Genomic DNA, 21,549 nt, shown 5'->3' with positions numbered 1-21,549 from the left:
GCCAGGTGAAAGCACAATCTGCTCTTAACAACACGACAACGACATTTACACCGCGAAATCGAAAGAACGCCGGGGGTATCCCCATCTTCACCTCCCAACCCTCTCAACCCTCTCCACACACCTAATGACCGCATCCGTCTCAACCCCCAACTCCTCCGCCGTCATCCAGCCACCAATCTGCTCGCCCTCAAACAGAAACTCCGACCAAATCGTGCTACATCCCGCGCGTCGACAGAAATTGTCCATGAGTCTGCGTAATGGGGTCGTTCGGCGGATTTTGAACGGTATTGGCTCGATGCGGGCTGGTGCGTTGGGGACGGGAACGACGACGATGCGGACGTACGGGGGGAGTTTGTCGGGGCTTTCGGATGAACGGGTGGTGGATGAGGAGGATGCGTTGCGGTCTAGGGGTGCTGCAGAGATGGTTGTCGTGGGTGTTGTGGTTGTGGTTGTGTTGCCGTCGGCCATGGGTGGGGCGGCGTTATACGGGCTCGAGCTGACGCTGGAGCGACGGTAGAGTGCTGTACCGTTCTCGCCGGTATTGGTGATATAAGCGGCAAAGGTGTTTATGCGTTGCATGATGTCGCCGGTCGAAACCTCTGCCGCGCTCCTCCCGACCGGCTCGCCACGTCTTGGTGGATTCGCTGTTGGCGTTGCGGTCACGACTCCGCTGCTAGGCAAGGTTTCGACGTTCTGAGGGGTTCGTATGACATGGGCAGGTTGACTGGCCCGGTCGGTGATCGAGGCCCTATAGTCCGCCAGGACACGTAGACCTGAGGGCCCAATTTCGATGCCATTCGGATTTTCCAATTGACCGGAGATTGGCGATCCCTCCAATGCTTGTTCTCCGTCAGCAGTCAAGCCGACGGAAGCAGCGCCTTGCTCCCTAATCCCAACCGACACCCTTGCCGTCGCCGCCGCCTCCCCTCCTGCTGCTGGCGACGAATCCCTGTTCGCCGCCGACACACCGGCGCGCATCCTATCGGCATGCACACGTCTCACGGAAGCCATGTCCCGCAGCATCCAAGTTTCGTCCTCGGAGTCGGACGAGTCGCTGTCAACCCCTCCGGCGCCGTCGTCGTCCCTCGCATTGGCCCGCGAAGTGATACGCGTTCGTGAAGCAGAATTGTTCTCGTCGTAGCTTGATAGTGCTTGCACCATTGTACAAGTGTTGGGGGAAGGAAGGGGATTACGGGGGGTTTGCGACTTGGTGTAGCGCACAGTTCTTGGCAACTCTTTACAGATCTAACATACACGGAGTCAGAGAAACCGTTGACAGTTGCCCTTGCAGAACTTTGATAGCAGCAGCAGCAACAGCAGCAACACCAGCAGCAAGCAGCAGCAGCAGTGCAGCAGTGCACGAGCTCTCTTTCCTGGGCCCTGCTCGTATAGCAAGAGCCAAGATGATTGTTGATCGGCGAGATCAGTTGCCGTGAGCACAGACGGCACCGCACAGCAATCACACGAAAGGGGGGAGCGCAACACAGGACTCGCGCGTCCCTTCGCCCGTTTAATGCTGACTCATTGCTGTCCAACAGGCGCAGTTTTAACACTCCAGTCACGCACAGCCACGGGACCTGTATTAAACTTCGTTGTCCGAGCGATGTCCGACTTGCGGGCAGTTACAAAAAGGCCGATCGAAGTCCCCCTCCTCCCTCCCATTTCCCCATCTCGCCCATCTGGAAACCCATCGTGCCATACGTTTGCAGCAACTCGTTCGTTCGTAAGGTTCACCTCGCTCGCTCGTTCATTCATTCGTTCGTAACCTTCACCTCGCTCTTTCGTTCATTTGTTCGTTCGGCTACATTGGAACTCTCGTTCGTTGGATTTCTCGTTCGGTTTGCCTCTCGTTCGTAAGCTCCCGCGCGTTCGTTTTTCCAGCCGGCGTTCGTTCGTTCTTGCATCTCGTTCGCTCGTTCTTGCGTCTCGTTCGTTCGTTCTTGCATCTCGTTCGTTCGTTCTTGCATCTCGTTCGTTCGTTCTTGCATCTCGTTCGTTCGCTCTTGCATCTCGTTCGTTCGTGACATTTGAAGATATTGTTCATTCCGGAATATCGTTCGGCTCGTTCGTTTCTGGATCCGTTTGCGTCCGTTTTGGTCCGTTAGTTCGTTTGCGTTCGGTTGCGTTTGTTTGCGTTCGTTTGCGTTCGTTTGCGTTCCGTCGAGACTGCCGTTCGTTTCGTCGTTCGTTCTTTTGTCTGGTACTATAGTCTAGGATCTGTTTGCGTTCGATCTGCTGGTTCTCCTCTTTCTGTTCGGATCTTCGTACTCCTGGTTCCTTTCGTACTTTTCCGACTCGATCATGAACAAGGGCAAGAAGAGGTGCGCCGCGTCCGAAGACCCTGAAGACATCGAGGCTGTGAAGAGGTCTCGCTCCACCTTGAAGGTACTGATTGACCAGCAGGACTTGTGGTCCCATCTCTTTGGGACACAACATTGGAGGCGTCTCTAACTACATCTGATTCCGCTCTCGTTTTTCTAGGAGGAACTCCACCCGGATGCGATAACCATCGGCGATCTGTTGTCCGGCTCCTTCTCTTTCCAAGACCTCAAGATCATCGCCCGTCACTTTGGCATTACCCCCATCCCCCGCAGCGGCGATGGTCTCAAATGGGCAATCATCCAGCACCTGTACCCCATGGAAAAGCAACGGTCTATGTGAGCTTGATTCTTGAACCCATTCGCACGCGGTCATGTCTCATTCCCAACCAACCGCAGGTCACCTCAGTCCACCTGCGATTCCATTTCCGAATGCGAAGACACTCGTCCCCGCTCAGACTGCGACGAGCCTCGTCACCGTGGCGAGAGCGTCAATGGAGGGCGTCCCGTTGAGGTCATCCTCGATCAAGTACGTTCAAGAATGCCTTGAAACCTCATAACCCATACCTGACGGGCATCCATTTTTCTACTCAACTCAAGGTGGCGAGCAACCTCGAGGACCTCTCAAGGCTTTCGGTCATCAACTTCTCGCGACATGAAGATCGTGTCAGCAACCTCTACGCGCGTATGGCGCTCATGGAGAAGCTCGGCGGCGACCTCAGTGTCAAGGTTGAGCAGACCGCTCGCGCAACCGAGGCCAACCGCAGCAACCTTGAGCAGCTCAATCACTCCCATGAGGCCCTCGGAAGCACGGTCGAGGTGATGGATGAGGTGAGTTATCGCGGGTGGGGAATCGTGCCATCCGTGTCCAGACGCATACTGATTTCCAAATTCTACACATCAAGCGATTGAGAGCAACCGAGCAAGTAGCCACTGAATGGGCCCAAGCTCGCCAGCAACTCGACAACTGGCACGGGCAAGTCACAACGGCCTTCCAAGCCGTCAACGTCCAGTTCGAGACCATCGCCACTACCCTCGAAAACATATCCAAATCTGTTTCCACCATCAACAAGGGTGGAGACACGGACAGCATGCGAACCACCGCCGCCTTCCTTATCGATCACGATGTCTGCGGACTCATCTTGCACGGACATGTCCTCGACCAGCTAACGCAAGCAACTAGCGTCTTCATCCAAATTTCGGACCGCCCGGAGGACCTTGCACGTGTCATGCAATCGTGCAACGACCAACTCCGTCAATCCATCCGTGGATTCCCGCACAACGTCGCCCGAGTACGCCGGCTCTCCATCTGCGGGTTGCCGCACAACATTGGACTCGCTTTCAACGCCTTGCGCGATTGGATCGCCAAGGTCCGCAATGGCGAGCGTATCATCGCGCTGTAAAATGGCAGTTTCCCGGTGGACACCTCGTCTTTTAACCCCTTCAAGATACCCCTATGTACTGGGACAGTCTGGACACGAACCTAGCTAGAAAGTCTCTTATACCCACGAAAAAGGTTAGCATACCCTACCTGACAATGGTTTCGATCAGGATTTCGGTTGGATATCCGCGAAAGTCGAATGTGGTATATTATAAGGTCCCCTCTCTAACATCTGTACTATCCATATATAAAGAATTAACCCTGTACGTCTCAAAATGGCATTGCACACAACCTACATAGTGGGTTCTGGCGAACTGATAGCGTGAAGATGAACGAAGACAAAGACGAGAGAAACGATGCGTCTTATGCGGTGTTTGCTGTTCCGTCTACTCTGCCCACTCCACATCCTTAAGAGCGCCTGATGTTAAGCTTCTGTGCAAGGCTCGGGAGCCGTCCTCGTGATGTGGTCGTACTGAGGGGCACCCATTCCATTCAGTTACTCAGTGCAGCGCCCAGAAAGAGGGGGATTCTGCTAGCGACGGCAGGTGCACCGCATTGTTCAGCACAATGTGAAGGGGCAGACGGAGAAGCGAGGTTCGCGCTTCTCGACACCCTCGTCACCGGGCACCGCCTTGTCACCATCACCAGGCACGTTATCATCACCGGACACCACCTCATTGGGAACGGCGTCGTCGCGGACTATGAGCTGATATAGCGAGGTTCACGTTTCTCCACCTCGTGGCGGCAATGGCGGAGGCCAAAGCCAAGAGCGCGCTTGGAACATTTCATTTTGGATTTGTGTCTGGGAGGGAAAGCCTGCGAAGAGAAACTTCTGAGGAATGGGGTATGGAATGGGTAACTGTTCGTTCGGGGTGCATTTTGGATGTCCCCAAAAGGAGCTGGTTGTGTTTCAGCAATTTCGACAGCGTGGGGTTATCTTCGACCCAGTTGTATGAAAATAGAAACCAGCGTATGATCAAGCAGGTCAGCAGGATTCTCGGCCGAGGAAGGCCTAAATATAAACATGGACAACGGGTTGAGCAGCTTTGTTGACAAAACCTAAGAATATCCTCAGAGAAGTTGTGCATCATTCACTACATAAGTAGAGCTCTGCCGCCCTCCCGCCCCATGTTTTGAAGATTCATTCCTACAAACAAGTATACTATCATCTAATAGCACCCGAACCAGACCCGTCAACTATGCGCACATCAATCCTCTTATTACCCCTCATCGCCCTCGTGCAAGCCAGCCCAATTCCCTTCAAGTCCACATCAACTTCCGCCATAGACAAGGCGTCGAACCCTAGCCGCCTGCCCAGCTTCGATAGCAAATCCGACTTGTTTCACCCACATGCAAATCCACCCCGCGATCTCGTGAAAACTGTCCTTCGAAGGCGAGACGACCCAGTCGTTGAACCAACGGACGGCGAAGTTGTCATAATCATCCTTGATGAAGCTGAACAAGATTCAAACACGCCGGACGCTGTCGCATAGAAATTCTGCGACAGAGAAACGATATCGCGCTGACCTGACTCGACCTAATTTCGTGCCATCGCTAAAAACCAATCCGACGTAGTGATACCTTTACTAGCTTAGCAATACTATACCTCGTCCCTCGCTCTTCAATCCGCCCCCCTTGTAGCCCTTTGCTTCCTTAATAGACCTACGCGCCAACCTCGACCTAATTTCGTGCCATCGCCAAAAACTAATCCGACGTAGTGATACCTTTACTAGCTTAGCAATACTATACCTCATCCCTTGCTCTTCAATCCGCCTCCCGTGCCTGTAGCCCTTTGATTCCTTAATAGACCTACGCGCCAACCTCGCGGCTCTTAGCCTCGGAAATCACATATTCCTTGTTCCTTGTTCCATACCATTTGAGTTGAGCCTAATGGCGTACAAGTTCATCGTGGATTTCTATTGGCGGACACCTGAAAAGAGAAATCTCTTTAACGTTAAGCTTGGTCGGAGTTCGTGCGAAATTAAGGTGCTATCGGGGTCGTTTTGTCACAAGACATGAGTACCGTACTAACACCCAGAGCGCCGGAAACCCATGGAAGGGACCATGAGCTCCATGAACCTCCGACGTATCTCAAGGCGCTTGCACCCCATGCACTCAGACACACATTCAATGTAAGCTCCGAATACCTTGGACGAGGTTTCCTTCCCCTTGCTGTCCGGATAAACACAGATGACGGAATGCACGGAAGGTGCGCTAAGGGAATCCCGGAACCATCCCTCAGCCGGTTGGAAGAGGGGTTTCAGTCTTCCCCTGGTTCTGGGTTATTTCCCGGGGTATTTTCCTCCAGTAAGGGCCACGGCATGGTGCCGTCGGTCCATAATGTCACGTCTCTGCGGCGTTTGCGACACCTACAAACGGGCCCATACCCTTGCAGAATTGGAGCACTGCCTCAATTGGAAAAGCGAAATCATACCTTTCGCTGAAATATCGTCGACAGTACTCTTCAGGCGGCGCACCGCAATATGACCGTCGCGCCCAGACAATGATTACCTAGGACCAAGTAGAGACGACTGTGCTCGCAGTGACCCGCGCTGCAAAGAGCGGACGCCAGTCCTGCTTAAGGTTAACCCTATGGGAAGGATGGGTCTATCTCGCAACCGAAGGGCCCCGGTCGGCGACCTGACGCTCTCTGTAGACACTAAGGGTCTGGAGAAAAAAACCGCAAATGTCACCCATGGGAAGCGTAGGAGCCTGATTGGCTTCAAGCCCTGTTGAATGATGAGCGCCTCAGGTAAGTGGAACTACAGGATTCGGCACTATAAATGTCGGCTATGGGTGTGGGCTCCGTTCCACTCCCACATGGCTTTCTGATCAACATCTTTTTGATCACCCTCGCAGATATTCAGAACGCCACCAACATCGTCAAACCATCGGCCACATGTGCAACGTAAAGGCCACTATGCTCTTTTCCCCGTCCTGGGAGGAGCCCAACATTTCGCCGATGAAAACATTGGCCACCACCACAGCGGCATGGGACGACTTCTGCGCTGGCCTCGACGAAGCCTGGGCAGCTGACTTCCGGTCGAGCCCTTTCGCCGTCGAGCAACAAGGAGGTCTGGACTTTGGAGCCCTCGCCCAAAGCACCTCGACGCCGAATTGGGACCAGTGGTCTTCCCAGACCTCCGACGCGCACGTCATTCCGCAGAATTACGACAGCGCGTCTACACGTCCCGCCGACGACCTCGTACCCGGCCCCCCTTCTCGCCTTCAAAAGCCGACGTACTCGACGTACTATCCAACGGCTAACAATCCTTTCGAACCGGTATGGCAATCCCCTGCGTTCTCCATCGAGTCGGTTCCGGACGTCCCGGACAAGGTCACCCCTTTCGCCTTGCCAGCGGAGTCGCTTTTGGAGGACTCCTACTTCCCTCAGTGGTCTACCTTGGATCCCGACTCCGACTGGTCCCGGCCGCGCTCCGACAGTGGAGCATGGAGTAGCGCCGACGAACAGTCGTGCGGATCCCCTCAAGCAGTGTGGGCACCTTCTCATTTCCACAATGAGAACAACAATGCCATGTCCAACAAGTTCGCCTTTGCGCCTTTGAGCGGGGAGCTCGACGACGACGACGAGCTCGGGCGGCAGTTCCGCGAACTAGAGTCGTCGACCATCACCATGCCACCGTGGCTCGGGCACGATGCTGCCGTCGGGCCTGTTGTCCCAACAGTGCCAACAGTGCCCAGCCATGCACCCCTGACGCCTTCGGCGGCGTTCGCTGCCCCCAGCTCCGCCGAGCTGGCCGCCATCCTGGCCGAGTTGTCTCGCCCGCAAGGCGCGCCCGAGGAGCCCTTTCCTTCCGAAACAAGAAGGGCTGGGTCGTCGGACGACTTGAAGGTCCACTTCTGCAAGCATGCTGGCTGCGGCCGAAAGTTCACGAGGAAGTACAATCTGAAGTCCCACTGCGTCGCCGCACACTCGGGCACGCGGCCATACGTATGTTGCCGATGCAAGCACTCGTTTGCGCGAAAGCACGATCTCGTCCGACACGAACGATCGGTTCACCTGCTGGGACCGCTGAAGCACGTCTGCTCCTGCGGCAAAGCTTTCGCCAGAAGTGATGCATGCAAGAGACACAAGAAGATGGAGAATCATGCTTGATTCTTCACCTCGTTACTTTAGGGCTGATGAGATATATATCATGAGTTTTTTTTGGATAAGATTTATACCCATCTCCATCAGCATCGGACCTTGCATTTACATCCTTTATATATTTCGAATCCAATGAAATGCGTTTACAATATGATAAGATGCCGAACTATCAGAATTTTTACGCCGACGGGGCTACGGTATATTAGATGGCGTGTTGACCAAAGGATGACAACGTTTGCTAAGATTTGATGATTCCGTTTCGCAACGCCTCCTCCCGAAAGCGTTGGTACATCACGTCCAGCTCCTTCCGGACTGTTTTCATGCCTGTCAAATCGTCCGCCGCCACTTCCAAAGGCAGATGTCGAACAGACTTGTGGCCCAAGGGCGATATTTCGGAATGGTAGAGTATGCTTTCCTTCAGATCTGACGGATCCCGCACTTCGCTTGCCAGATGCACGGCGGACGTGGCCCCATTCTTCGGCGTTACGTTGCATCCCGAGATGTACATCAACCGCATCTGCCAGCGGGAAGTTGCATCAGGTAAGTTCGATCACTCCTTCGACCCAGCTCACCATGATTGCCCGTACGCACCAAATAGAGTACTGTGAGCCACGCAAAGGATATGAACCATCCCTGATCCAGCAGTCCCGTGAAGCAGTTCCCGGGACTGACGACGTAAGAGTATATGCCCCTATCCCTCAATTCTGAATGCATCTGCACCGCCAGCAGTTCGCAGAGACGCTTAGAGGACTCGTAGGGGTGGTCCCCCTTCAAACACTGGAAATCGGCTGGGTTGAAGAAAGATGGGTCCGCCGTAGTGGAGCTGAACCACAAAACCCTCGATGATGGCGATCTCGACAATGTGGAGAGCAGCTGCTTCACCATCACGTAGTGACCAAACACATTAGCGGCAAAGACAGTGCCCAGGCCATCGGCGGTGACGTCCCCAAGGTATTGCGAGAAGAAATCGCCGCCGGTTTTGGCGACATATGATGGTCGAGTGAGCAAGTTCTTTACGCCTCGGCGGATGTTGATATGGGAGCAGGGGAGGATGCCGGCATTCAAAAGCAGCGCATCCAGGCGCGAGAATCTACGCATGGTGCTCGTAAGTTCACATGTCATACGGAGGCTAGAGAGGCTTCCCATAGCCGTACCTTCGTTGAAACTCCTCGCAAGCCGCAAACACACTCTGCATGCTCGCCAGGTCCACAATCAAGATCTGCAACATCTCTGGCTTCACCGACCGTCTTCGTTGCGACACTTTGGCGTCCGCCACCGTCTGCGACTCCTCCAACAGCTTTTGCCGTGCTGCTTCTGCCTTTGGCCGACTCCGGCACGCCATTACGATAACGACATCTTCGGAATTTGGTTCCAGAGCTTGCTCCAAAAGACGTTGCACTATACCATAGCCGACACCACTATGCAAGAAGACATATTCTGTCAGCATATGGATATCAATGGCGCCTTGTTCATCTTTCGCTCCACCTGTTGGCCCCGGTCACCAGAAACGTCTTGCCATTGTATGGTGCGTCCTGTCCCAAAAACGAGGTGAGGACTTGACGAAAACAGACATGGTGGCTCCCGCGGCGCTGAGAACACAGCCAGTCATACCTTACTCCTCTCAACACCGTTCTCTGCCGTGGCCAACATTTTGACGTCCAGTTTATATGATGCTCCGAACAGTCTCTCCGCTACACTCCGCTAATGCCTTCAGCTGTTGTGCCACTGCAATTTGACGCTTTTCCCAGAATCTGCTGAACGCTGAAGATCAACACCCACCGAGCTTTATGCAGCGGAAAGCACATCAAAGGGCTAGTTCTTTTCACATGGATTTCATATGTTTGTTTGACGCACGAAGTTCGTAAGACCTGACCACCTCCTTTAGGGCTGCCTGGAGGGATCGCCTGATGTGAGCGCGCCCAAATTCCCAACTGCGCTGTCTGGCGGGTGTCGGAGGTCAAAACAAGATCAGCCACACTCACACTTTGACTCGGTGACCGCCGGACTTGGAAATTGGAGGACCGTAGCCTGTCTCGTACGGCTTGGAAATGGTGCTGCTGCATAAACGATTCCTGTGTATACAGAACGTCCATATAGTCAACTCTTGGACAGCAACGCACTCTGCTGAACACTGGCACACCAGAGATACAGTGCTGTTCATAAAGCAAGACCCATTTGACAGTGCCGTCAGAGAAGTGCTCGACCGCTAGAGGAGGATTCGCTAGATACTGTACTAGGCGTAGATGGAGAGGCGCGTCCAGGGGGCCGGTGAATTAAATTGACAGCGGTCTTGCTTTATGAACAGCACTGTACTCAAGAATGTACGAGGTATTCGATTTTTAGACGCCCACACAGGCTATGATATAATTGTTCATGAAGCAGGGCTGTATCTATACAAGTTTACAGCTTGGTATATACGCCGATCAACTTAAAGTGTCTCAGAAGGAATAAGATGAATACTATCTACAATTGTCTACAATGTCACTCTATACTATACGCCGAGAACCAAAGAGACGATGCCACTCTACTTGCAGTGGATGTACTTGCCGAAGGGAGAGCAGGTGGTACCGGCGGCGCACTCCCTGGCGACGGCAGACTTCGAGGCGTCTTCAGGGTAGCAAACCAAGAAACCGGTGCCGTTGCAGACCATGTAGCTGGTGAAGTGGACAACGAGCGGTTTAGAAAATGCTTTTCAGGAATCAGAAAACATGTTTTGGAGGTACCTTGCGTTGGTAAACTTTACCTTCCGCTGGTGCACTTTCCGTTAGTGGCAGCGTCGACCGGAGCCGGAGCGGGAGCAGCAGCCTTGGCGCCAGCGTCGATGTTTGCGAGCGACTCGGTAGGAGCGTCGGTGACGGGGGTTTCATCATCGGTCACAACAGTACCATCATCCGCGACGGAGCCTTTTCCCTTGCCGGAAGAGCCCTTGGTGACGGTAACATCGATACACGACTCGTATTTCTCGGCAGGAGACACGTGCTGGCCAACCCAGGTCCATCGAAGGATGCAGTCCTTGCAAGTAATAGCGTTCACGTTGCGGGTGGTGAAAGTCCACTTGTTCAAGCACATGTCGTTGGTGACGAGCTTGTTGGGGAGACGGCCTGGGCACTGGTTGTTAGCACCGCTCTTCTTGTTGCTGTCGGACTGGGCGATGGGGACACGAGCGCAACCGTTAGGGCCGGCGACGGAGGTCAGGGTGAACTTCTTGTTCGTCTTGGGGTCCCAGATCTCAACAGCGCAAGGACCAATGTGCTGGGCGCCGACAGAGAAAGCCTGGGTAACGGTCAACTTTCCGCCTTCAGTGAGGTGCAGGGGCACACGAGCGCTCTTGGTGGAGGTACGGCAGAAAGGAGTGGAGCCGGTGGTTGGGTTCCTCAAGCTGTCGATGTTGTTGTCGATGGCCTGGTAGTTCCTGGTCTGTCCCTTGGAGTTGGGGCCGAGGGCACCGATTCCGACGAGGAATCCGTGGCCGGCTACGCTGGAAGCGCTGGCAATGGCGGCGACCACAGAGAGAATGACTTGGCTCTTCATGCTTGTGAGGGTCTGAGTAAGAGAGAGGTGGGGGTGGGTAACAAGACGAGCGATGAAGTTGGGTGTGGGAAAATGGAATTCCTCGTCGTTGACTTTATAGCTGTCGCGAAAACCCACCCAAATGCTCGCCTTCCCAGCGGCCAAGAGGGACCGAGAGAGACCGTGATCAATGAGGTGTGGACAGACCGATGAGAACAGACGGGATCCAATGCCTTTCGAATCGCATCCACGGATTTCGCAAAAATCCCTCTATGCGTTTGTCCGTCACAGCCCTCGTTTTCCTCGTCGCGTGCGGCCCGTGCGTGAAAAATTGTCGTTGCTTTGTACGCCCACAAGATATCTGTCCGATTGGAATTTGGGAGGCTCATTCAAATGCGCAGCCGCCGGGGATCCTTACCGATACCACCATGGACCGAGGGGCTGGGAACTCGTAGAAGTCCGTTCGATTGGTGGGGTATACGCCACATTTGGTAATATACCAACCACTTCACGGTCACAGGTAGACGAAATCTGGGTTCTGGTAAACTGTAGGAAATTCCTAGAAATTGACGGTAAACGCACCAGAAGCCTCTCTACAATTCACGCTAGCAAATGATTGCTTATGCGCATATTCATGGGCGATGGGTAAAAGGAATGCAAGCCTTCGCAGAGCCTTCGTTATCATTTTGTTGCTTGATGAGGCATCGAGAGCGTTATGTTACTCTTGGTGGTTTCGAGAAGGTGGTGTGCATGTGCATGCATGCATTCAGCATGTTCGAACGAAAAGAACAAAAATGCTGACTACTGCCACGCGCAGCGCGCATGTGGGATCGGCTTATCCGACCACAAAAAAAAAGTAAGATACCCATCGCACGCGCCATACGCAGGTGGATGTGATAGCCCGATTTGTCACACGGCGGATAAAGGGAACGCCTTGGACGCTCCCGTCGCTCCGTGGCTGGGTGGTCAACACATCCAGCGGGGATGGGAAACGACGCTCCGATACGGACGTCTATTAGATCTAGGCCTAGGGATCCTCAACACCGGCTGTTTTCCAATCCTTCGACGCGCAGCGCGAAGCCTGGAATGAATTAATTTGATCAAATGTGTATCATCACATACTGTACGTACATATATCCGGCCAAAACCCTTGGGTCCAGGGATCCCACTGCCATACCAGGGTGCCAGCTATCGGGGTTGCAAATCCATCTCGCCGTCGGGAGAAGGGTCACAGATGGCCGCATGATACTGCATACGTAAGATGCTACTGCATATTATCGGCTAGAGTCAAGTGGGTTGCGATTTGCAAAACTCCGCTTTGTGACGGTTTATGACTTTTTTCAACCATGAGCGAGATCGACTAGCATGTGCTCCTAAATGAGCAAGCCACGGGTCTTCCCTAATTCGAAATTGCATCCTGGTGCCCGTCGTGGAGTAATGTTCGGGCGGATACGCACCTTCCACCGCCTCAAAGTTTTGAATCGCGCGTCGACATCGCCTCTCGGCGTTCGGTTGTTCCCACTGTTCCCTCTCATATCTCTCTGTTGAGAGAGTAATGTCGACTGTTCGAGCTAGGGTTCCCAAGCGCCGCTCGTCATAGTAACGTCAATGGGGAAAAATGGAGTTCTGAAACAGTCGCGAAAGCCCAAGCCACACGCCGAAGGACGCGCTCAGCCGGAAATATCGGAAAGGATGGCCGTCATCAGAAATGTTATACTGGGGTAACGAGGGACGTTGACATCTGGATTTTCATGAACCAACACTTCCATTGAGCGGCATCCCAACAGAGATCCAGAAGGTCCAAGTCGCTGCTCACCTCCGTCATTCATCGCTCCGTGTCCAACCACTCCCTGTCACACGCCCGTCTTACACACAAAGTCACCCAAAAATGTCCAGATACGACACCCCTAACATCGACCTCAAGTCGGGCATCTCCGCCGACGAGAAGGAACATCTCTACAAGCATGTTGTATGGGAAGGAGCACAAGCTGCTGCCGTAGGCGCCGCGGCTGCCGGTGGAGCTACTTTGCTGGGAAACAAGTTTTGGCCGGCGTTTAGGCAACTTCGTCTACCGTTTAAGGTAAACTGGCGTTGGTTTGGAGCGCTTGGCCATGGCTGGCAGAGGATTGTGCAGAGTTCGCTGACGAAGAAGTTTCCAAATAGACATTCTTGATCCTTGGTATTACGACCGGAACCTTCTTCACAGTGGCAGGTATGAAGCAAACTCAATTTGGGTCGCCGGCAACTGGTATACGAGGAGACGTCGTTCGAAAAAAATCTTACAAACTCTACCTGTTTTCACAGACCGCGCATCCATACGCGTATCCCGCATGGTAGCCGCCCGCCGAACGCATACCGGTGAAGCCCAAGTCGAGGACGCGGATCACCCCGTCATCAAACCGATTGTTGGCGTGCGGGAATGGCTGATCAAGGAGCGATACCCACTTGTCTGTGCGTATCATATCGTTCCCGTACTTGCCCCTCTGCGTCCTTTCTGGAGAGTGTTCTAACATGTGCTCGATATTCTTTTTGGCTACTGTATAGTCGGATTGTGGTCGGGCACGATGACCGCCGCGTTACTGTACAACTTCAGGAGGGTAGACATCACGCGAGCACAAAAGATCATCAACTCCCGTATGGTTGCGCAGACGTTTGCATTGGCTGGACTAGGTGGCATTGCAGGTTGGTGTCTATTGGAGAAGATATTTCCGAGTGGCAACCTTGTGCGAAAAGTGTTTATTGAGTTGGACGCATCTTTTTCATCCCATAGCTCTCGCTGCGACCGACCCATATGAGAAGCAAGTTGGTATGTGTATTGAGAAAGCAGCAGTGCTATCGATAAAGCGGACCGACCGTTTATGTTTTCATGGCTAACATCCTTTCCATCTGTCAGACCAGAGCTTTGAGCGTATCCTCCACCAAGCAGAGTTGCACCAGAAGCAAGAAGATGCCGCGAAAAAGCACTGAAGAACGCACTTTCTAAGCACTGAAGAACGCGTTCGACGGAAACGTTAAGGGCTCGCAACCCCTTTTGCGGTTGCAAGATCTCATTATCATTGATTGTGGAGTAGCGCAAGCCTCTATACCAATACATGGCGAACTACAGAGCAAAATTTACGTCGAAGGGAAGGGTGCTTTCTCTAATGACAGGATCTGATGTGGGGGAATGCTTTTACTATGTAAGGCAAAACAGAGAATGGGTATATAGCATTTCGACGATGAGGCGCTTCTGTTTTGGGTGAGTTGTGACTATGGAACAATGAGGCAGTATGTGGTAGGTGAATGTGAATGTGGCGCCGATCAAAATATGGAAGTAACGGGTGAGCCGGAATGACGACGTCGTCGTCAGTTTTCTTGTGGTGGTGAAACTCGAGTGGAGTTGGCGAGATCCATGAGAGCCATGGCAGCAAGATCTTTGTCCTGGACTTGGCGAGGTTCCCAAAGCGGCAGCGGCCTCTCGGAAGCCCGTTCGGTCGGTCTTTCTGCTAGGCGTGGGCTCTGTCGTTCCACATTACTATTGGAACGCTCTCGACTTGTGCGCGTTCCCTCGGTCGAAGCTCGGCTTCGTTCGGACCTGTCGTCGGGTGTCCCTTCGCTCTCCGCCTTTACAGGACTCTGTTCCTCCTCCTCCTCCTCCTGATCCTCTTCATTTCCCAACTCGCTGGCTTCAGATCTACGCTTCTTACGCGCCGGCTCCAGGTCCCGCTCCTCTTTCACATCCTTCAATTCGGCGAAATGTGGTGATTGGATTTCTCGATGAGGCTGCAGCATCGTCGGAGGAGGCAACATCCCGTTGTAGACTGCGGGTATATATGGCCACATGGGCGGCGGAGGCAGCGAGGGGAGTACTTGTGAGATTCCAGGCAGCGGGCCAGAGTTGATGAACGACGGGAGAATTGGAGGAAGCCCAGGGCCGGCGGGCACCGAGGACGATGATGAGGCGGTTGCCGCGACGGCGGCGGCAGCGGCTGCCGTTTGCGGCGTCGCTGACGGGAGTTGAGGCGGCTGCATATACGTGGGCGCATATACCGACGGAAGGCCGTATGGCTGAGGCACGGCATACATGGGTTGCGGTTGCGGTTGTGGGATTGATGGGTACTGAGCAGTCGGTCTCCGGGCAGGTGAGTCTCCGCCACCGCCTGCATCCACGCGCTGGTTCTTTCTTTTGAGCGCTTGGCGTTTGTTCTGGAACCACACCTGCACCTCTCTATCCGTCATCCCCGTCTCTCGCGAAATCAGTTTACGCTGCTCAGGCGACGGCAGTGGTGTTTCGATGAATCGTGTCTCCAAAATCTCCAATTCCCTATCTGTTGTTTTCCGCCTTCGTTTCTTATTGTTCATCGACTGCTTGCTCGTAGAGAAGAATACAGGCGTCTCCTTGAGCCACTCCATTTCTCTGTACATGCTTTCTCCTTCGCCAGGAAGGACGCCGCGCGAAACATCCCTGTTCTCGAGCGTGTCGGGGTTAGGAGGCAGCGGGTTTAGGATGGTTTCAGAGAGCGACATATGTCGGCTGCTGGAATCGATGTTGCGGGCAGAGCCTTCAGTGGGCCGCGAGCTGGACGGTGCGCCGGCCCTTGCCTGCCTGTCGTCGCCAGCCAGCATGTTGTGAGACATCAAGGGAAGGCGCAAGAGCTGAACGATACGAGCAAAGGCGAGCGAGCACTTGGATTCCGCGTCGTGTGTAAGCTCAAACACGAGGACCGTTCTAGTGAGGCTATCAGCTGGGATTTCACTTTCGCTGTAAACTTGCGAATAATATTGTCGTGATGGCGAGGAGGTTTCCAACTGGCGGGTTAGGAAGCAGGTCGCGCAATTTCGGTTTGTCACTACTTTCGAAAAGCTCCAGGCCTGTCTGTGACTACCGCACACAGACGCAATGGGACCCCTTCAGACGAATACGTTGAAAGCAAGGAAGGAAGACGGCGTGAGAGCTTCTTGGCCGTGGGAAAATGAGGAAGTGCTGAGCTTTGCGGAGAAGGGAAGAAAAGGAAGGGAGGCGCTTACTAGGCCGAGTAATAATAAAAGTCCAGGCAGCGTTTCCGAGGGAGCGCAGGAAGCACATGCATGTGCAAGCAAGAGCGAGAGGACCAACGGTGGGATGAGGTGACCTGCGCGCATCAAAATAATATACGTATCTGAACCATGAAATCCCCCATTTCTTGATGAACCCCCCTAATCAACTTGAGTAATTGTATCGAGAATCATCTTGATCTCCATTAGCTAATTACGCGTTCCACCAATCAGCGGCTGCTGGCTCTTTCGCCTCCGATTCTTGGGAGCGCCGGACCGCGAAGAAAGAACGCGACTTGACGTTGAACCAGTTGTCGAACGCGTTTTCCTCCCGCGTTATTTTCGGCGCTGATTACGTGAGCAACCATGCCAAAGTCGCACCCAAAACGTCACGTTCTTCCAGCGTGTTCTCATGTTGTGCGAATGCTGCGTAGACCGTGTTCTCCAGTTTGAATGCGGCCACGCAGATCGTTATAGACTTTCTACGGGCAGGCCAATCCAAACTGCCATTTCAAGTTGTCAAGGTGCTGCTGCCGGCCACCATCTCACCACGTACAAGCCTCGCTCCAGTCGGTCAGCATATAAGGTTCCTCAAGAACGACATCGGCACGTACGGTTTTCCGATCGACACCCAAAAAACGAACTACTTAGTCTCCATCCGCGGCCAACGACCCTTGCGAGCGACATCATCACTTGCACAAGTGCGACCCTGAGATCACGGTGGATCTTATTTATATACGCGCAACAGAATCCCATTGGACGCATAGACAGAGGACACGGTCTTCTATTAGAGCGCCATGTCTTTCAACCCTACGAAAACCGAAAATGTGTTCCTTTACGTGCCAAATCTGATCGGATATGCCCGAGTGGCTCTTATGTTTGCCGCTCTTTACTTTCTGCCGCATCACACTTTGACGGCGGGAGCATTATATTCCGTGAGCTGCCTGCTGGATGCCGCCGATGGACAGGCGGCAAGATACTTTGGACAAAGTACGTCGTGTCTATTGTGAGCTTGGCTTCAGTTTTAGTGCAACAATGATTGATGTCCTGGTTGCACCTCTCTTGACAGCCTCTCGATTCGGCGCCGTGCTGGATATGGTCACCGACAGAAGCACGACGTCATGCTTACTCGTATATCTCTCACTGACCTTCCCGCGTCTGACCCTCATCTTCCAAACGCTTATCGCCCTCGATCTATCGTCACATTACCTCCAAATGTACTCCTCTCTCGTTCTCGGCGCTGGTTCGCACAAGAATGTGGACCCGAAGAAAACCTCATGGCTGCTTCGCCAATACTACACTAACAATAAGGTCCTCTTCTTGGTCTGCGCTGCGAACGAGGCCTTTTTCATCGCGCTTTACCTCCTCGGCACGTGGCATGTAGAACAGGCAAAGGGAAGCCTCGTCGCGTTGAATGTCGGACCGGGATACCCAATGGTCGCTGCAGCAGGATCAGGAGTGAGCTCTGTGCCTGTAGAGAGCGACTGGATCCCGAAAAACGGAGGTGGCCTATACCTGACACTCATAGGACTTTGCGTCGTGACGTTCCCGGTCTGCGCCCTGAAGCAGTTCCTGAACGTCGTTCAGCTGGTGGGAGCAAGCAGGAACCTTGCCCGCGCGGATAAGGCCATCAGCGCGCAGAACAAGGCAAAGTCGCGCTAGAAGAGACTTGTGTTTACTTGAAACCTGGGGAACTGGGACGAGTAATCATGCAGCAAATAGAGCTTTCTCCTCGGGCACTGCGTCGATCCTTTCGCGGATCCGTCGTCGGTGGTGTAGATATATCAGGATTTACAATGATATGAAACGAAATCATCAACACTGGGCAGATGTCTATGGGCGTTCTTCCGGAAACGTTATATAGCGAGGGCAAAGACCTTCGTGTGCGATGGGAAGAGATGCATCAGGAATTCGGAGGCGATGAGCTGCGTATCCTCACAATGAGAGAGAAAGTCCATTCAGACGTGAGCTTACCTGCATCATATTTGGTGGCTCGACCATAGGGCCTTTCGTCTTCAACTGTGCATCAAGACCAGATGATTCGTGAGAAACGTGTTCGAGGTCCCATCCCAAACGAGCACTCATCTCCGACATTGGCTAAACGCACCTTCGCTTGCAGCAGCATGTGCTGTATCACACCAATACGCAGGTCCATTTGCTTGATCTCAGACTGTAATTCACGAATGAATCAGAGATTGGTCCTCACCATCAACAAGCAAAGTGTCTGCCATAGGCAAGACTTGCGTAAGAAACATACCTTCAGCTTTGTAACCCCTTGTTTGATAGACAAAAGCGGTTTGGAATCCGTCATGCCACTGCCTATATCGTCCATTTGTCCCTACAAGCGCATTGCCATGTTCGATATTGCTCCGACACATAAAGTCACAATCCGGAAAGGGCTGGTGACCTACCTTGACACTATCAAGCTCTTCGGAGATCCGGGAGAGATCGATCGTCAGGTCCGAAACATGGCTGCTCGCTACACTGTACTTTTGCTTGATTTCCGATCCTTGGTCTTGCAGGACGCGGTGTTGCTCGGCCTTCAAGGTTCAGATGTCGGTGAGTCGGGGCCGGGGTGTGGAAAGCAGTACTTCTCCGATACCCAAATGGGTATTTGCATACCTGTGCTTCGAACTGCGTGTTGATGTATTTTTCCCTACTGGAGATCTTTTCCAGGGTTCGCTCGATCTCGGAATGCAATTTGCCGAGACGGCTTTGTGTTTCTGTTAGCGTGGATGTGATGGTCTAACATCCACAGCGTGTGTCAGTCACGTTGCTTCTCATTTGCTTTCTGCAGCCCGCTCAGATGCGGCCCGAATCCAAACCCGCACCTTGTGGTGATGCCTCATATTCTCCACATGGATCCTCCAATCCTTATTATCGTTCGCAATCTGCACCCGCAGCATCGGCGTCACCCGCTCTACTTCCAGTCTCCATTCGGCAGGATCCACGGTCGGTCTTGCTGTCGTTGGGCGAAGACCTGCTGACTCCGCTTTCCTGTAACGATACACATCAGCCCCTTTACATATGCGGATACTCATGGAACAGATGGCTTACGCAGTCCCCGCCCGTACGCCTGCTGATGCTGCCATGGTCCCCATGAACATATCTTCCGCGTCGTCATCAGCGGGTATGGTTTCCTCAATGCTTTCTGCCGTCAGTTCCGCGTCAGCATCTACTTCGGCTTCCTCAGCGTATCTACGAGTTCCCATCGCGTGGTAAATAGGCTGCTCTCGTGAAACGGCGCGTCCCTCGTACACATCGGTCACTCACTCATCGACTTTATGCGTCGGCTTCTGAAACGTGAATCCCGACTTTGCCAACGCCCCGTCTACCAGCGCCTGCAGGACGATCAACACTCCGTCTCCATGCCCCTGTCGAAGCTTGTTGAGCCCCACGTCTGCCGAAATCTCCATTTCTTTCAGTTTCGCAGCTGCAAAGAATGATTCCCACCGTTAGTTTCCTGGTCCTTCAATACGCTCGATGCAAGTACAATCCTCTAACCCATGTTAGCGACAGTGGCATTAGGGTCATCGAACTGTCCCGGTGGATCAAACGAGTTCCCATTCAGCTTCACCAGCCAGGCGGACAGGGAGGTGAAGCAGTAGAACTGCTCATTGGGGTTCGATGCTGGCACCGTAAAGTAGAAGCGGTGGAGTGGTTTGAAGTTCCTGATGTGTAAGGTGGAGATAAGTACGATAGCGCACGTTGATCTGTGCTGTATAAAGACAGACGGTGTCACGCACATTGTCTTACAGAAGTCTCGCTGATAGTTCAAGATCCTGAGCTTATCCAGTACGTCGTCCATGGCTGTGCGTGATGATTTTGGGGAATGATGGGTTGCAAGAGGATCTGTCTTACGAAGGAGAAAGACTCTGGGCGCGTATATCCAAAACAAGTTCGTTCGGAGGTAAGAAGTCTGAGATCTGAAAGTTTGACAGGAAACTGTTGGGATCGCGCGTTACGTGAAGCAAGTGGCGCGGCGAAGGTTTTGAGTCTGGACATGCAGGCCAAGTCGTTTGTGTTTATCTACATCTTTTGGCTGCGTAACTACACAATCTCCATCTCACTTCACCACTCCGAACATAAAGTATCATGTCCAGCATCGACGAGAACGAATTGGAGAACGCCTTTGAACAAGTTCCCGACGGCGTCGAGGTTTGTTTCCAACGACAGAGGTGGCAACAGGTGATCTACGTATACATTCCACACTGACCGTGTCCTACTCTTTTGTGCAGGTGCGAATCCACGACGTCTCCTTAAGAGAAGTAAAAGCCCTCGAAGAAGCGGAACGAGATCGCAGACTCCGTCTCGAAGCCGCATCTCGGTTCGCGCCGTCCTCTGAAGCAGCACATGCGCACGATGAGGCCAAAGCTCTCCTGAAAGGACTGGAGGAGACTTCTGCTTTCCACACTGATCAGGAAGACAAGGAGGCTGGTGAGGGCTGGGATATAGAGGAAGAACCCCCGCGCCGGATTAGCAACGTGCTCCGTCGACTGAGTCTGACGAATGTGGAGGAGGATGAGAGGGATAGGAGGACGTCGGTGGCGGTTGATGTGGCTTATGGGACTATTTTGAATGCTCATAACCAAGCCCAGGTATGGCTGCTATAATCATTACCAATGCAGAGCTTTACCCACCTATCTACTAATCAATTCCCAACGACATGCCAGGCCTTCCTGGACGGCATCCAATGCCTAGACGACGACCGCACCCCCGCGATCCGCACGCTCAATCGCAACCGCATCGACGCGCAAGAATGGGAAGAGAGGCAAAGCCGCCTGGAGGACAAGGCGAAAATCGCACACGACATCTCGCATGGGCTCAAAGAGTCGCAGTTGCTGATTGACGGGCATCTTCAGAACGGTGGACGGACTGCCCTTGGCAAACATGTTCCGGTACCGAGCCTGCCTCGCAGTGCTCTGGCTGGAACCCAGCTGAATGTTGGGAAGAATACGGCGGCGGCTGCCGAGGATTGAGATTAGTTAGTCGAAGCCTTGCGATGTAATTCCTTCGTGTAGATGCCGCTGTTCTCCCTTTGTTTTGCCCTCAGGTAGCTGTCTGTGTTTTGCTGAAGGTTCTTGGAACGGAATTTTTTGGAAGTACAGTACTTTTACGAGCGCCCATCGGACATACCGTTGCGTGAAATCTATCCATACGCTCATATGTGCACGTATGCCTTCTGCTGGCCATGAAAATACCAGCCCGCGAAGAACGAA

The 21,549-nt window shown here is 53.3% G+C and overlaps 12 protein-coding genes across 12 annotated transcripts; 7 read left to right on the top strand and 5 right to left on the bottom strand.

Moving 5' to 3' along the window:
• Nucleotides 1–48: 48 nt before the first annotated feature.
• On the bottom strand, nt 49–1,456 carry EV422DRAFT_311626 (uncharacterized protein). Its single transcript, XM_053066194.1, has one exon. The coding sequence runs from the start codon at nt 1,159–1,161 to the stop codon at nt 88–90; it is 1,074 nt and encodes a 357-aa protein (XP_052928105.1). The 5' UTR covers nt 1,162–1,456; the 3' UTR covers nt 49–87.
• Nucleotides 1,457–2,301: 845 nt separating this feature from the next.
• On the top strand, nt 2,302–3,721 carry EV422DRAFT_504255 (uncharacterized protein; the record flags this gene model as incomplete). The annotated part of the gene is made up of 5 exons (XM_053068419.1): nt 2,302–2,385; nt 2,482–2,657; nt 2,718–2,847; nt 2,919–3,149; nt 3,191–3,721. 5 exons carry the CDS (start codon nt 2,302–2,304, stop codon nt 3,719–3,721), a joined length of 1,152 nt encoding a protein of 383 aa, XP_052928104.1.
• Nucleotides 3,722–4,754: 1,033 nt separating this feature from the next.
• EV422DRAFT_519303 (uncharacterized protein) lies at nt 4,755–5,524 on the top strand. Its single transcript, XM_053069587.1, has one exon. It carries the CDS (start codon nt 4,899–4,901, stop codon nt 5,190–5,192), a length of 294 nt encoding a protein of 97 aa, XP_052928103.1. The 5' UTR covers nt 4,755–4,898; the 3' UTR covers nt 5,193–5,524.
• A 945-nt stretch (nt 5,525–6,469) lies between these two features.
• On the top strand, nt 6,470–7,946 carry EV422DRAFT_519302 (uncharacterized protein). The gene has a single exon (XM_053069586.1). It carries the CDS (start codon nt 6,599–6,601, stop codon nt 7,814–7,816), a length of 1,218 nt encoding a protein of 405 aa, XP_052928102.1. The 5' UTR covers nt 6,470–6,598; the 3' UTR covers nt 7,817–7,946.
• Nucleotides 7,947–9,660, bottom strand: EV422DRAFT_519300 (uncharacterized protein). Its single transcript, XM_053069585.1, has 5 exons — nt 9,419–9,660; nt 9,293–9,339; nt 8,962–9,225; nt 8,399–8,897; nt 7,947–8,324 (listed from the first exon to the last, which is right to left on the bottom strand). The coding sequence occupies exons 1-5, from the start codon at nt 9,455–9,457 to the stop codon at nt 8,046–8,048; spliced, it is 1,128 nt and encodes a 375-aa protein (XP_052928101.1). The 5' UTR covers nt 9,458–9,660; the 3' UTR covers nt 7,947–8,045.
• Nucleotides 9,661–10,062: 402 nt separating this feature from the next.
• EV422DRAFT_617920 (uncharacterized protein) lies at nt 10,063–11,641 on the bottom strand. Its single transcript, XM_053074022.1, has 2 exons — nt 10,551–11,641; nt 10,063–10,461 (listed from the first exon to the last, which is right to left on the bottom strand). Exons 1-2 carry the CDS (start codon nt 11,336–11,338, stop codon nt 10,332–10,334), a joined length of 918 nt encoding a protein of 305 aa, XP_052928100.1. The 5' UTR covers nt 11,339–11,641; the 3' UTR covers nt 10,063–10,331.
• EV422DRAFT_504251 (uncharacterized protein) lies at nt 11,590–12,336 on the top strand (the record flags this gene model as incomplete). Its single annotated transcript, XM_053068418.1, has 4 exons — nt 11,590–11,636; nt 11,675–11,889; nt 12,088–12,173; nt 12,205–12,336. The coding sequence occupies 4 exons, from the start codon at nt 11,590–11,592 to the stop codon at nt 12,334–12,336; spliced, it is 480 nt and encodes a 159-aa protein (XP_052928099.1).
• A 649-nt stretch (nt 12,337–12,985) lies between these two features.
• On the top strand, nt 12,986–14,473 carry EV422DRAFT_311460 (uncharacterized protein). The gene is made up of 6 exons (XM_053066192.1): nt 12,986–13,397; nt 13,481–13,529; nt 13,622–13,768; nt 13,862–13,999; nt 14,088–14,123; nt 14,211–14,473. The coding sequence occupies exons 1-6, from the start codon at nt 13,206–13,208 to the stop codon at nt 14,282–14,284; spliced, it is 636 nt and encodes a 211-aa protein (XP_052928098.1). The 5' UTR covers nt 12,986–13,205; the 3' UTR covers nt 14,285–14,473.
• EV422DRAFT_311521 (uncharacterized protein) lies at nt 14,419–16,065 on the bottom strand. The gene has a single exon (XM_053066193.1). The coding sequence runs from the start codon at nt 15,932–15,934 to the stop codon at nt 14,663–14,665; it is 1,272 nt and encodes a 423-aa protein (XP_052928097.1). The 5' UTR covers nt 15,935–16,065; the 3' UTR covers nt 14,419–14,662.
• A 956-nt stretch (nt 16,066–17,021) lies between these two features.
• On the top strand, nt 17,022–18,179 carry EV422DRAFT_311395 (CDP-alcohol phosphatidyltransferase-domain-containing protein). Its single transcript, XM_053066189.1, has 2 exons — nt 17,022–17,320; nt 17,400–18,179. The coding sequence occupies exons 1-2, from the start codon at nt 17,128–17,130 to the stop codon at nt 17,990–17,992; spliced, it is 786 nt and encodes a 261-aa protein (XP_052928096.1). The 5' UTR covers nt 17,022–17,127; the 3' UTR covers nt 17,993–18,179.
• Nucleotides 18,129–20,290, bottom strand: EV422DRAFT_311401 (intra-flagellar transport protein 57). Its single transcript, XM_053066190.1, has 10 exons — nt 20,077–20,290; nt 19,835–20,001; nt 19,604–19,763; nt 19,388–19,528; nt 19,162–19,327; nt 18,953–19,075; nt 18,742–18,870; nt 18,588–18,668; nt 18,438–18,500; nt 18,129–18,349 (listed from the first exon to the last, which is right to left on the bottom strand). The coding sequence occupies exons 1-10, from the start codon at nt 20,136–20,138 to the stop codon at nt 18,266–18,268; spliced, it is 1,176 nt and encodes a 391-aa protein (XP_052928095.1). The 5' UTR covers nt 20,139–20,290; the 3' UTR covers nt 18,129–18,265.
• A 1-nt stretch (nt 20,291) lies between these two features.
• Nucleotides 20,292–21,344, top strand: EV422DRAFT_311409 (uncharacterized protein). Its single transcript, XM_053066191.1, has 3 exons — nt 20,292–20,488; nt 20,569–20,928; nt 21,004–21,344. The coding sequence occupies exons 1-3, from the start codon at nt 20,426–20,428 to the stop codon at nt 21,307–21,309; spliced, it is 729 nt and encodes a 242-aa protein (XP_052928094.1). The 5' UTR covers nt 20,292–20,425; the 3' UTR covers nt 21,310–21,344.
• The last annotated feature ends 205 nt before the right edge of the window (nt 21,345–21,549 follow it).

The sequence above is a fragment of the Fimicolochytrium jonesii genome, assembly GCF_025526975.1.
Source record: "Fimicolochytrium jonesii strain JEL569 chromosome Unknown EV422scaffold_4, whole genome shotgun sequence".
Classification (NCBI taxonomy): domain Eukaryota; kingdom Fungi; phylum Chytridiomycota; class Chytridiomycetes; order Spizellomycetales; family Powellomycetaceae; genus Fimicolochytrium; species Fimicolochytrium jonesii.
Note: the sequence above shows the minus strand (reverse complement) of the source record. Positions and strands in the feature narration are given on the sequence as shown.

Coding starts and splice junctions, on each gene's coding strand:
- EV422DRAFT_311626 (XM_053066194.1), bottom strand. CDS start 1,161: ATGGTGCAAGCACTATCAAGCTACGACGAGAACAATTCTGCTTCACGA.
- EV422DRAFT_519303 (XM_053069587.1), top strand. CDS start 4,899: ATGCGCACATCAATCCTCTTATTACCCCTCATCGCCCTCGTGCAAGCC.
- EV422DRAFT_519302 (XM_053069586.1), top strand. CDS start 6,599: ATGTGCAACGTAAAGGCCACTATGCTCTTTTCCCCGTCCTGGGAGGAG.
- EV422DRAFT_519300 (XM_053069585.1), bottom strand. CDS start 9,457: ATGTTGGCCACGGCAGAGAACGGTGTTGAGAGGAGTAAG. Junction 9,340..9,418: donor ACGGTGTTGAGAGGAGTAAG/GTATGACTGGCT, acceptor TTTTTGGGACAG/GACGCACCATACAATGGCAA. Junction 9,226..9,292: donor CTGGTGACCGGGGCCAACAG/GTGGAGCGAAAG, acceptor CTTCTTGCATAG/TGGTGTCGGCTATGGTATAG.
- EV422DRAFT_617920 (XM_053074022.1), bottom strand. CDS start 11,338: ATGAAGAGCCAAGTCATTCTCTCTGTGGTCGCCGCCATTGCCAGCGCT. Junction 10,462..10,550: donor GGAAAGTGCACCAGCGGAAG/GTAAAGTTTACC, acceptor CCACTTCACCAG/CTACATGGTCTGCAACGGCA.
- EV422DRAFT_311460 (XM_053066192.1), top strand. CDS start 13,206: ATGTCCAGATACGACACCCCTAACATCGACCTCAAGTCGGGCATCTCC. Junction 13,769..13,861: donor GGAGCGATACCCACTTGTCT/GTGCGTATCATA, acceptor GCTACTGTATAG/TCGGATTGTGGTCGGGCACG. Junction 14,124..14,210: donor CCCATATGAGAAGCAAGTTG/GTATGTGTATTG, acceptor TCCATCTGTCAG/ACCAGAGCTTTGAGCGTATC.
- EV422DRAFT_311521 (XM_053066193.1), bottom strand. CDS start 15,934: ATGTCTCACAACATGCTGGCTGGCGACGACAGGCAGGCAAGGGCCGGC.
- EV422DRAFT_311395 (XM_053066189.1), top strand. CDS start 17,128: ATGTCTTTCAACCCTACGAAAACCGAAAATGTGTTCCTTTACGTGCCA. Junction 17,321..17,399: donor GGCAAGATACTTTGGACAAA/GTACGTCGTGTC, acceptor CTCTCTTGACAG/CCTCTCGATTCGGCGCCGTG.
- EV422DRAFT_311401 (XM_053066190.1), bottom strand. CDS start 20,138: ATGGACGACGTACTGGATAAGCTCAGGATCTTGAACTATCAGCGAGAC. Junction 19,764..19,834: donor TGCCACTGTCGCTAACATGG/GTTAGAGGATTG, acceptor CATTCTTTGCAG/CTGCGAAACTGAAAGAAATG. Junction 19,076..19,161: donor ATATGAGGCATCACCACAAG/GTGCGGGTTTGG, acceptor TGTGGATGTTAG/ACCATCACATCCACGCTAAC.
- EV422DRAFT_311409 (XM_053066191.1), top strand. CDS start 20,426: ATGTCCAGCATCGACGAGAACGAATTGGAGAACGCCTTTGAACAAGTT. Junction 20,489..20,568: donor AAGTTCCCGACGGCGTCGAG/GTTTGTTTCCAA, acceptor TCTTTTGTGCAG/GTGCGAATCCACGACGTCTC. Junction 20,929..21,003: donor ATGCTCATAACCAAGCCCAG/GTATGGCTGCTA, acceptor ACGACATGCCAG/GCCTTCCTGGACGGCATCCA.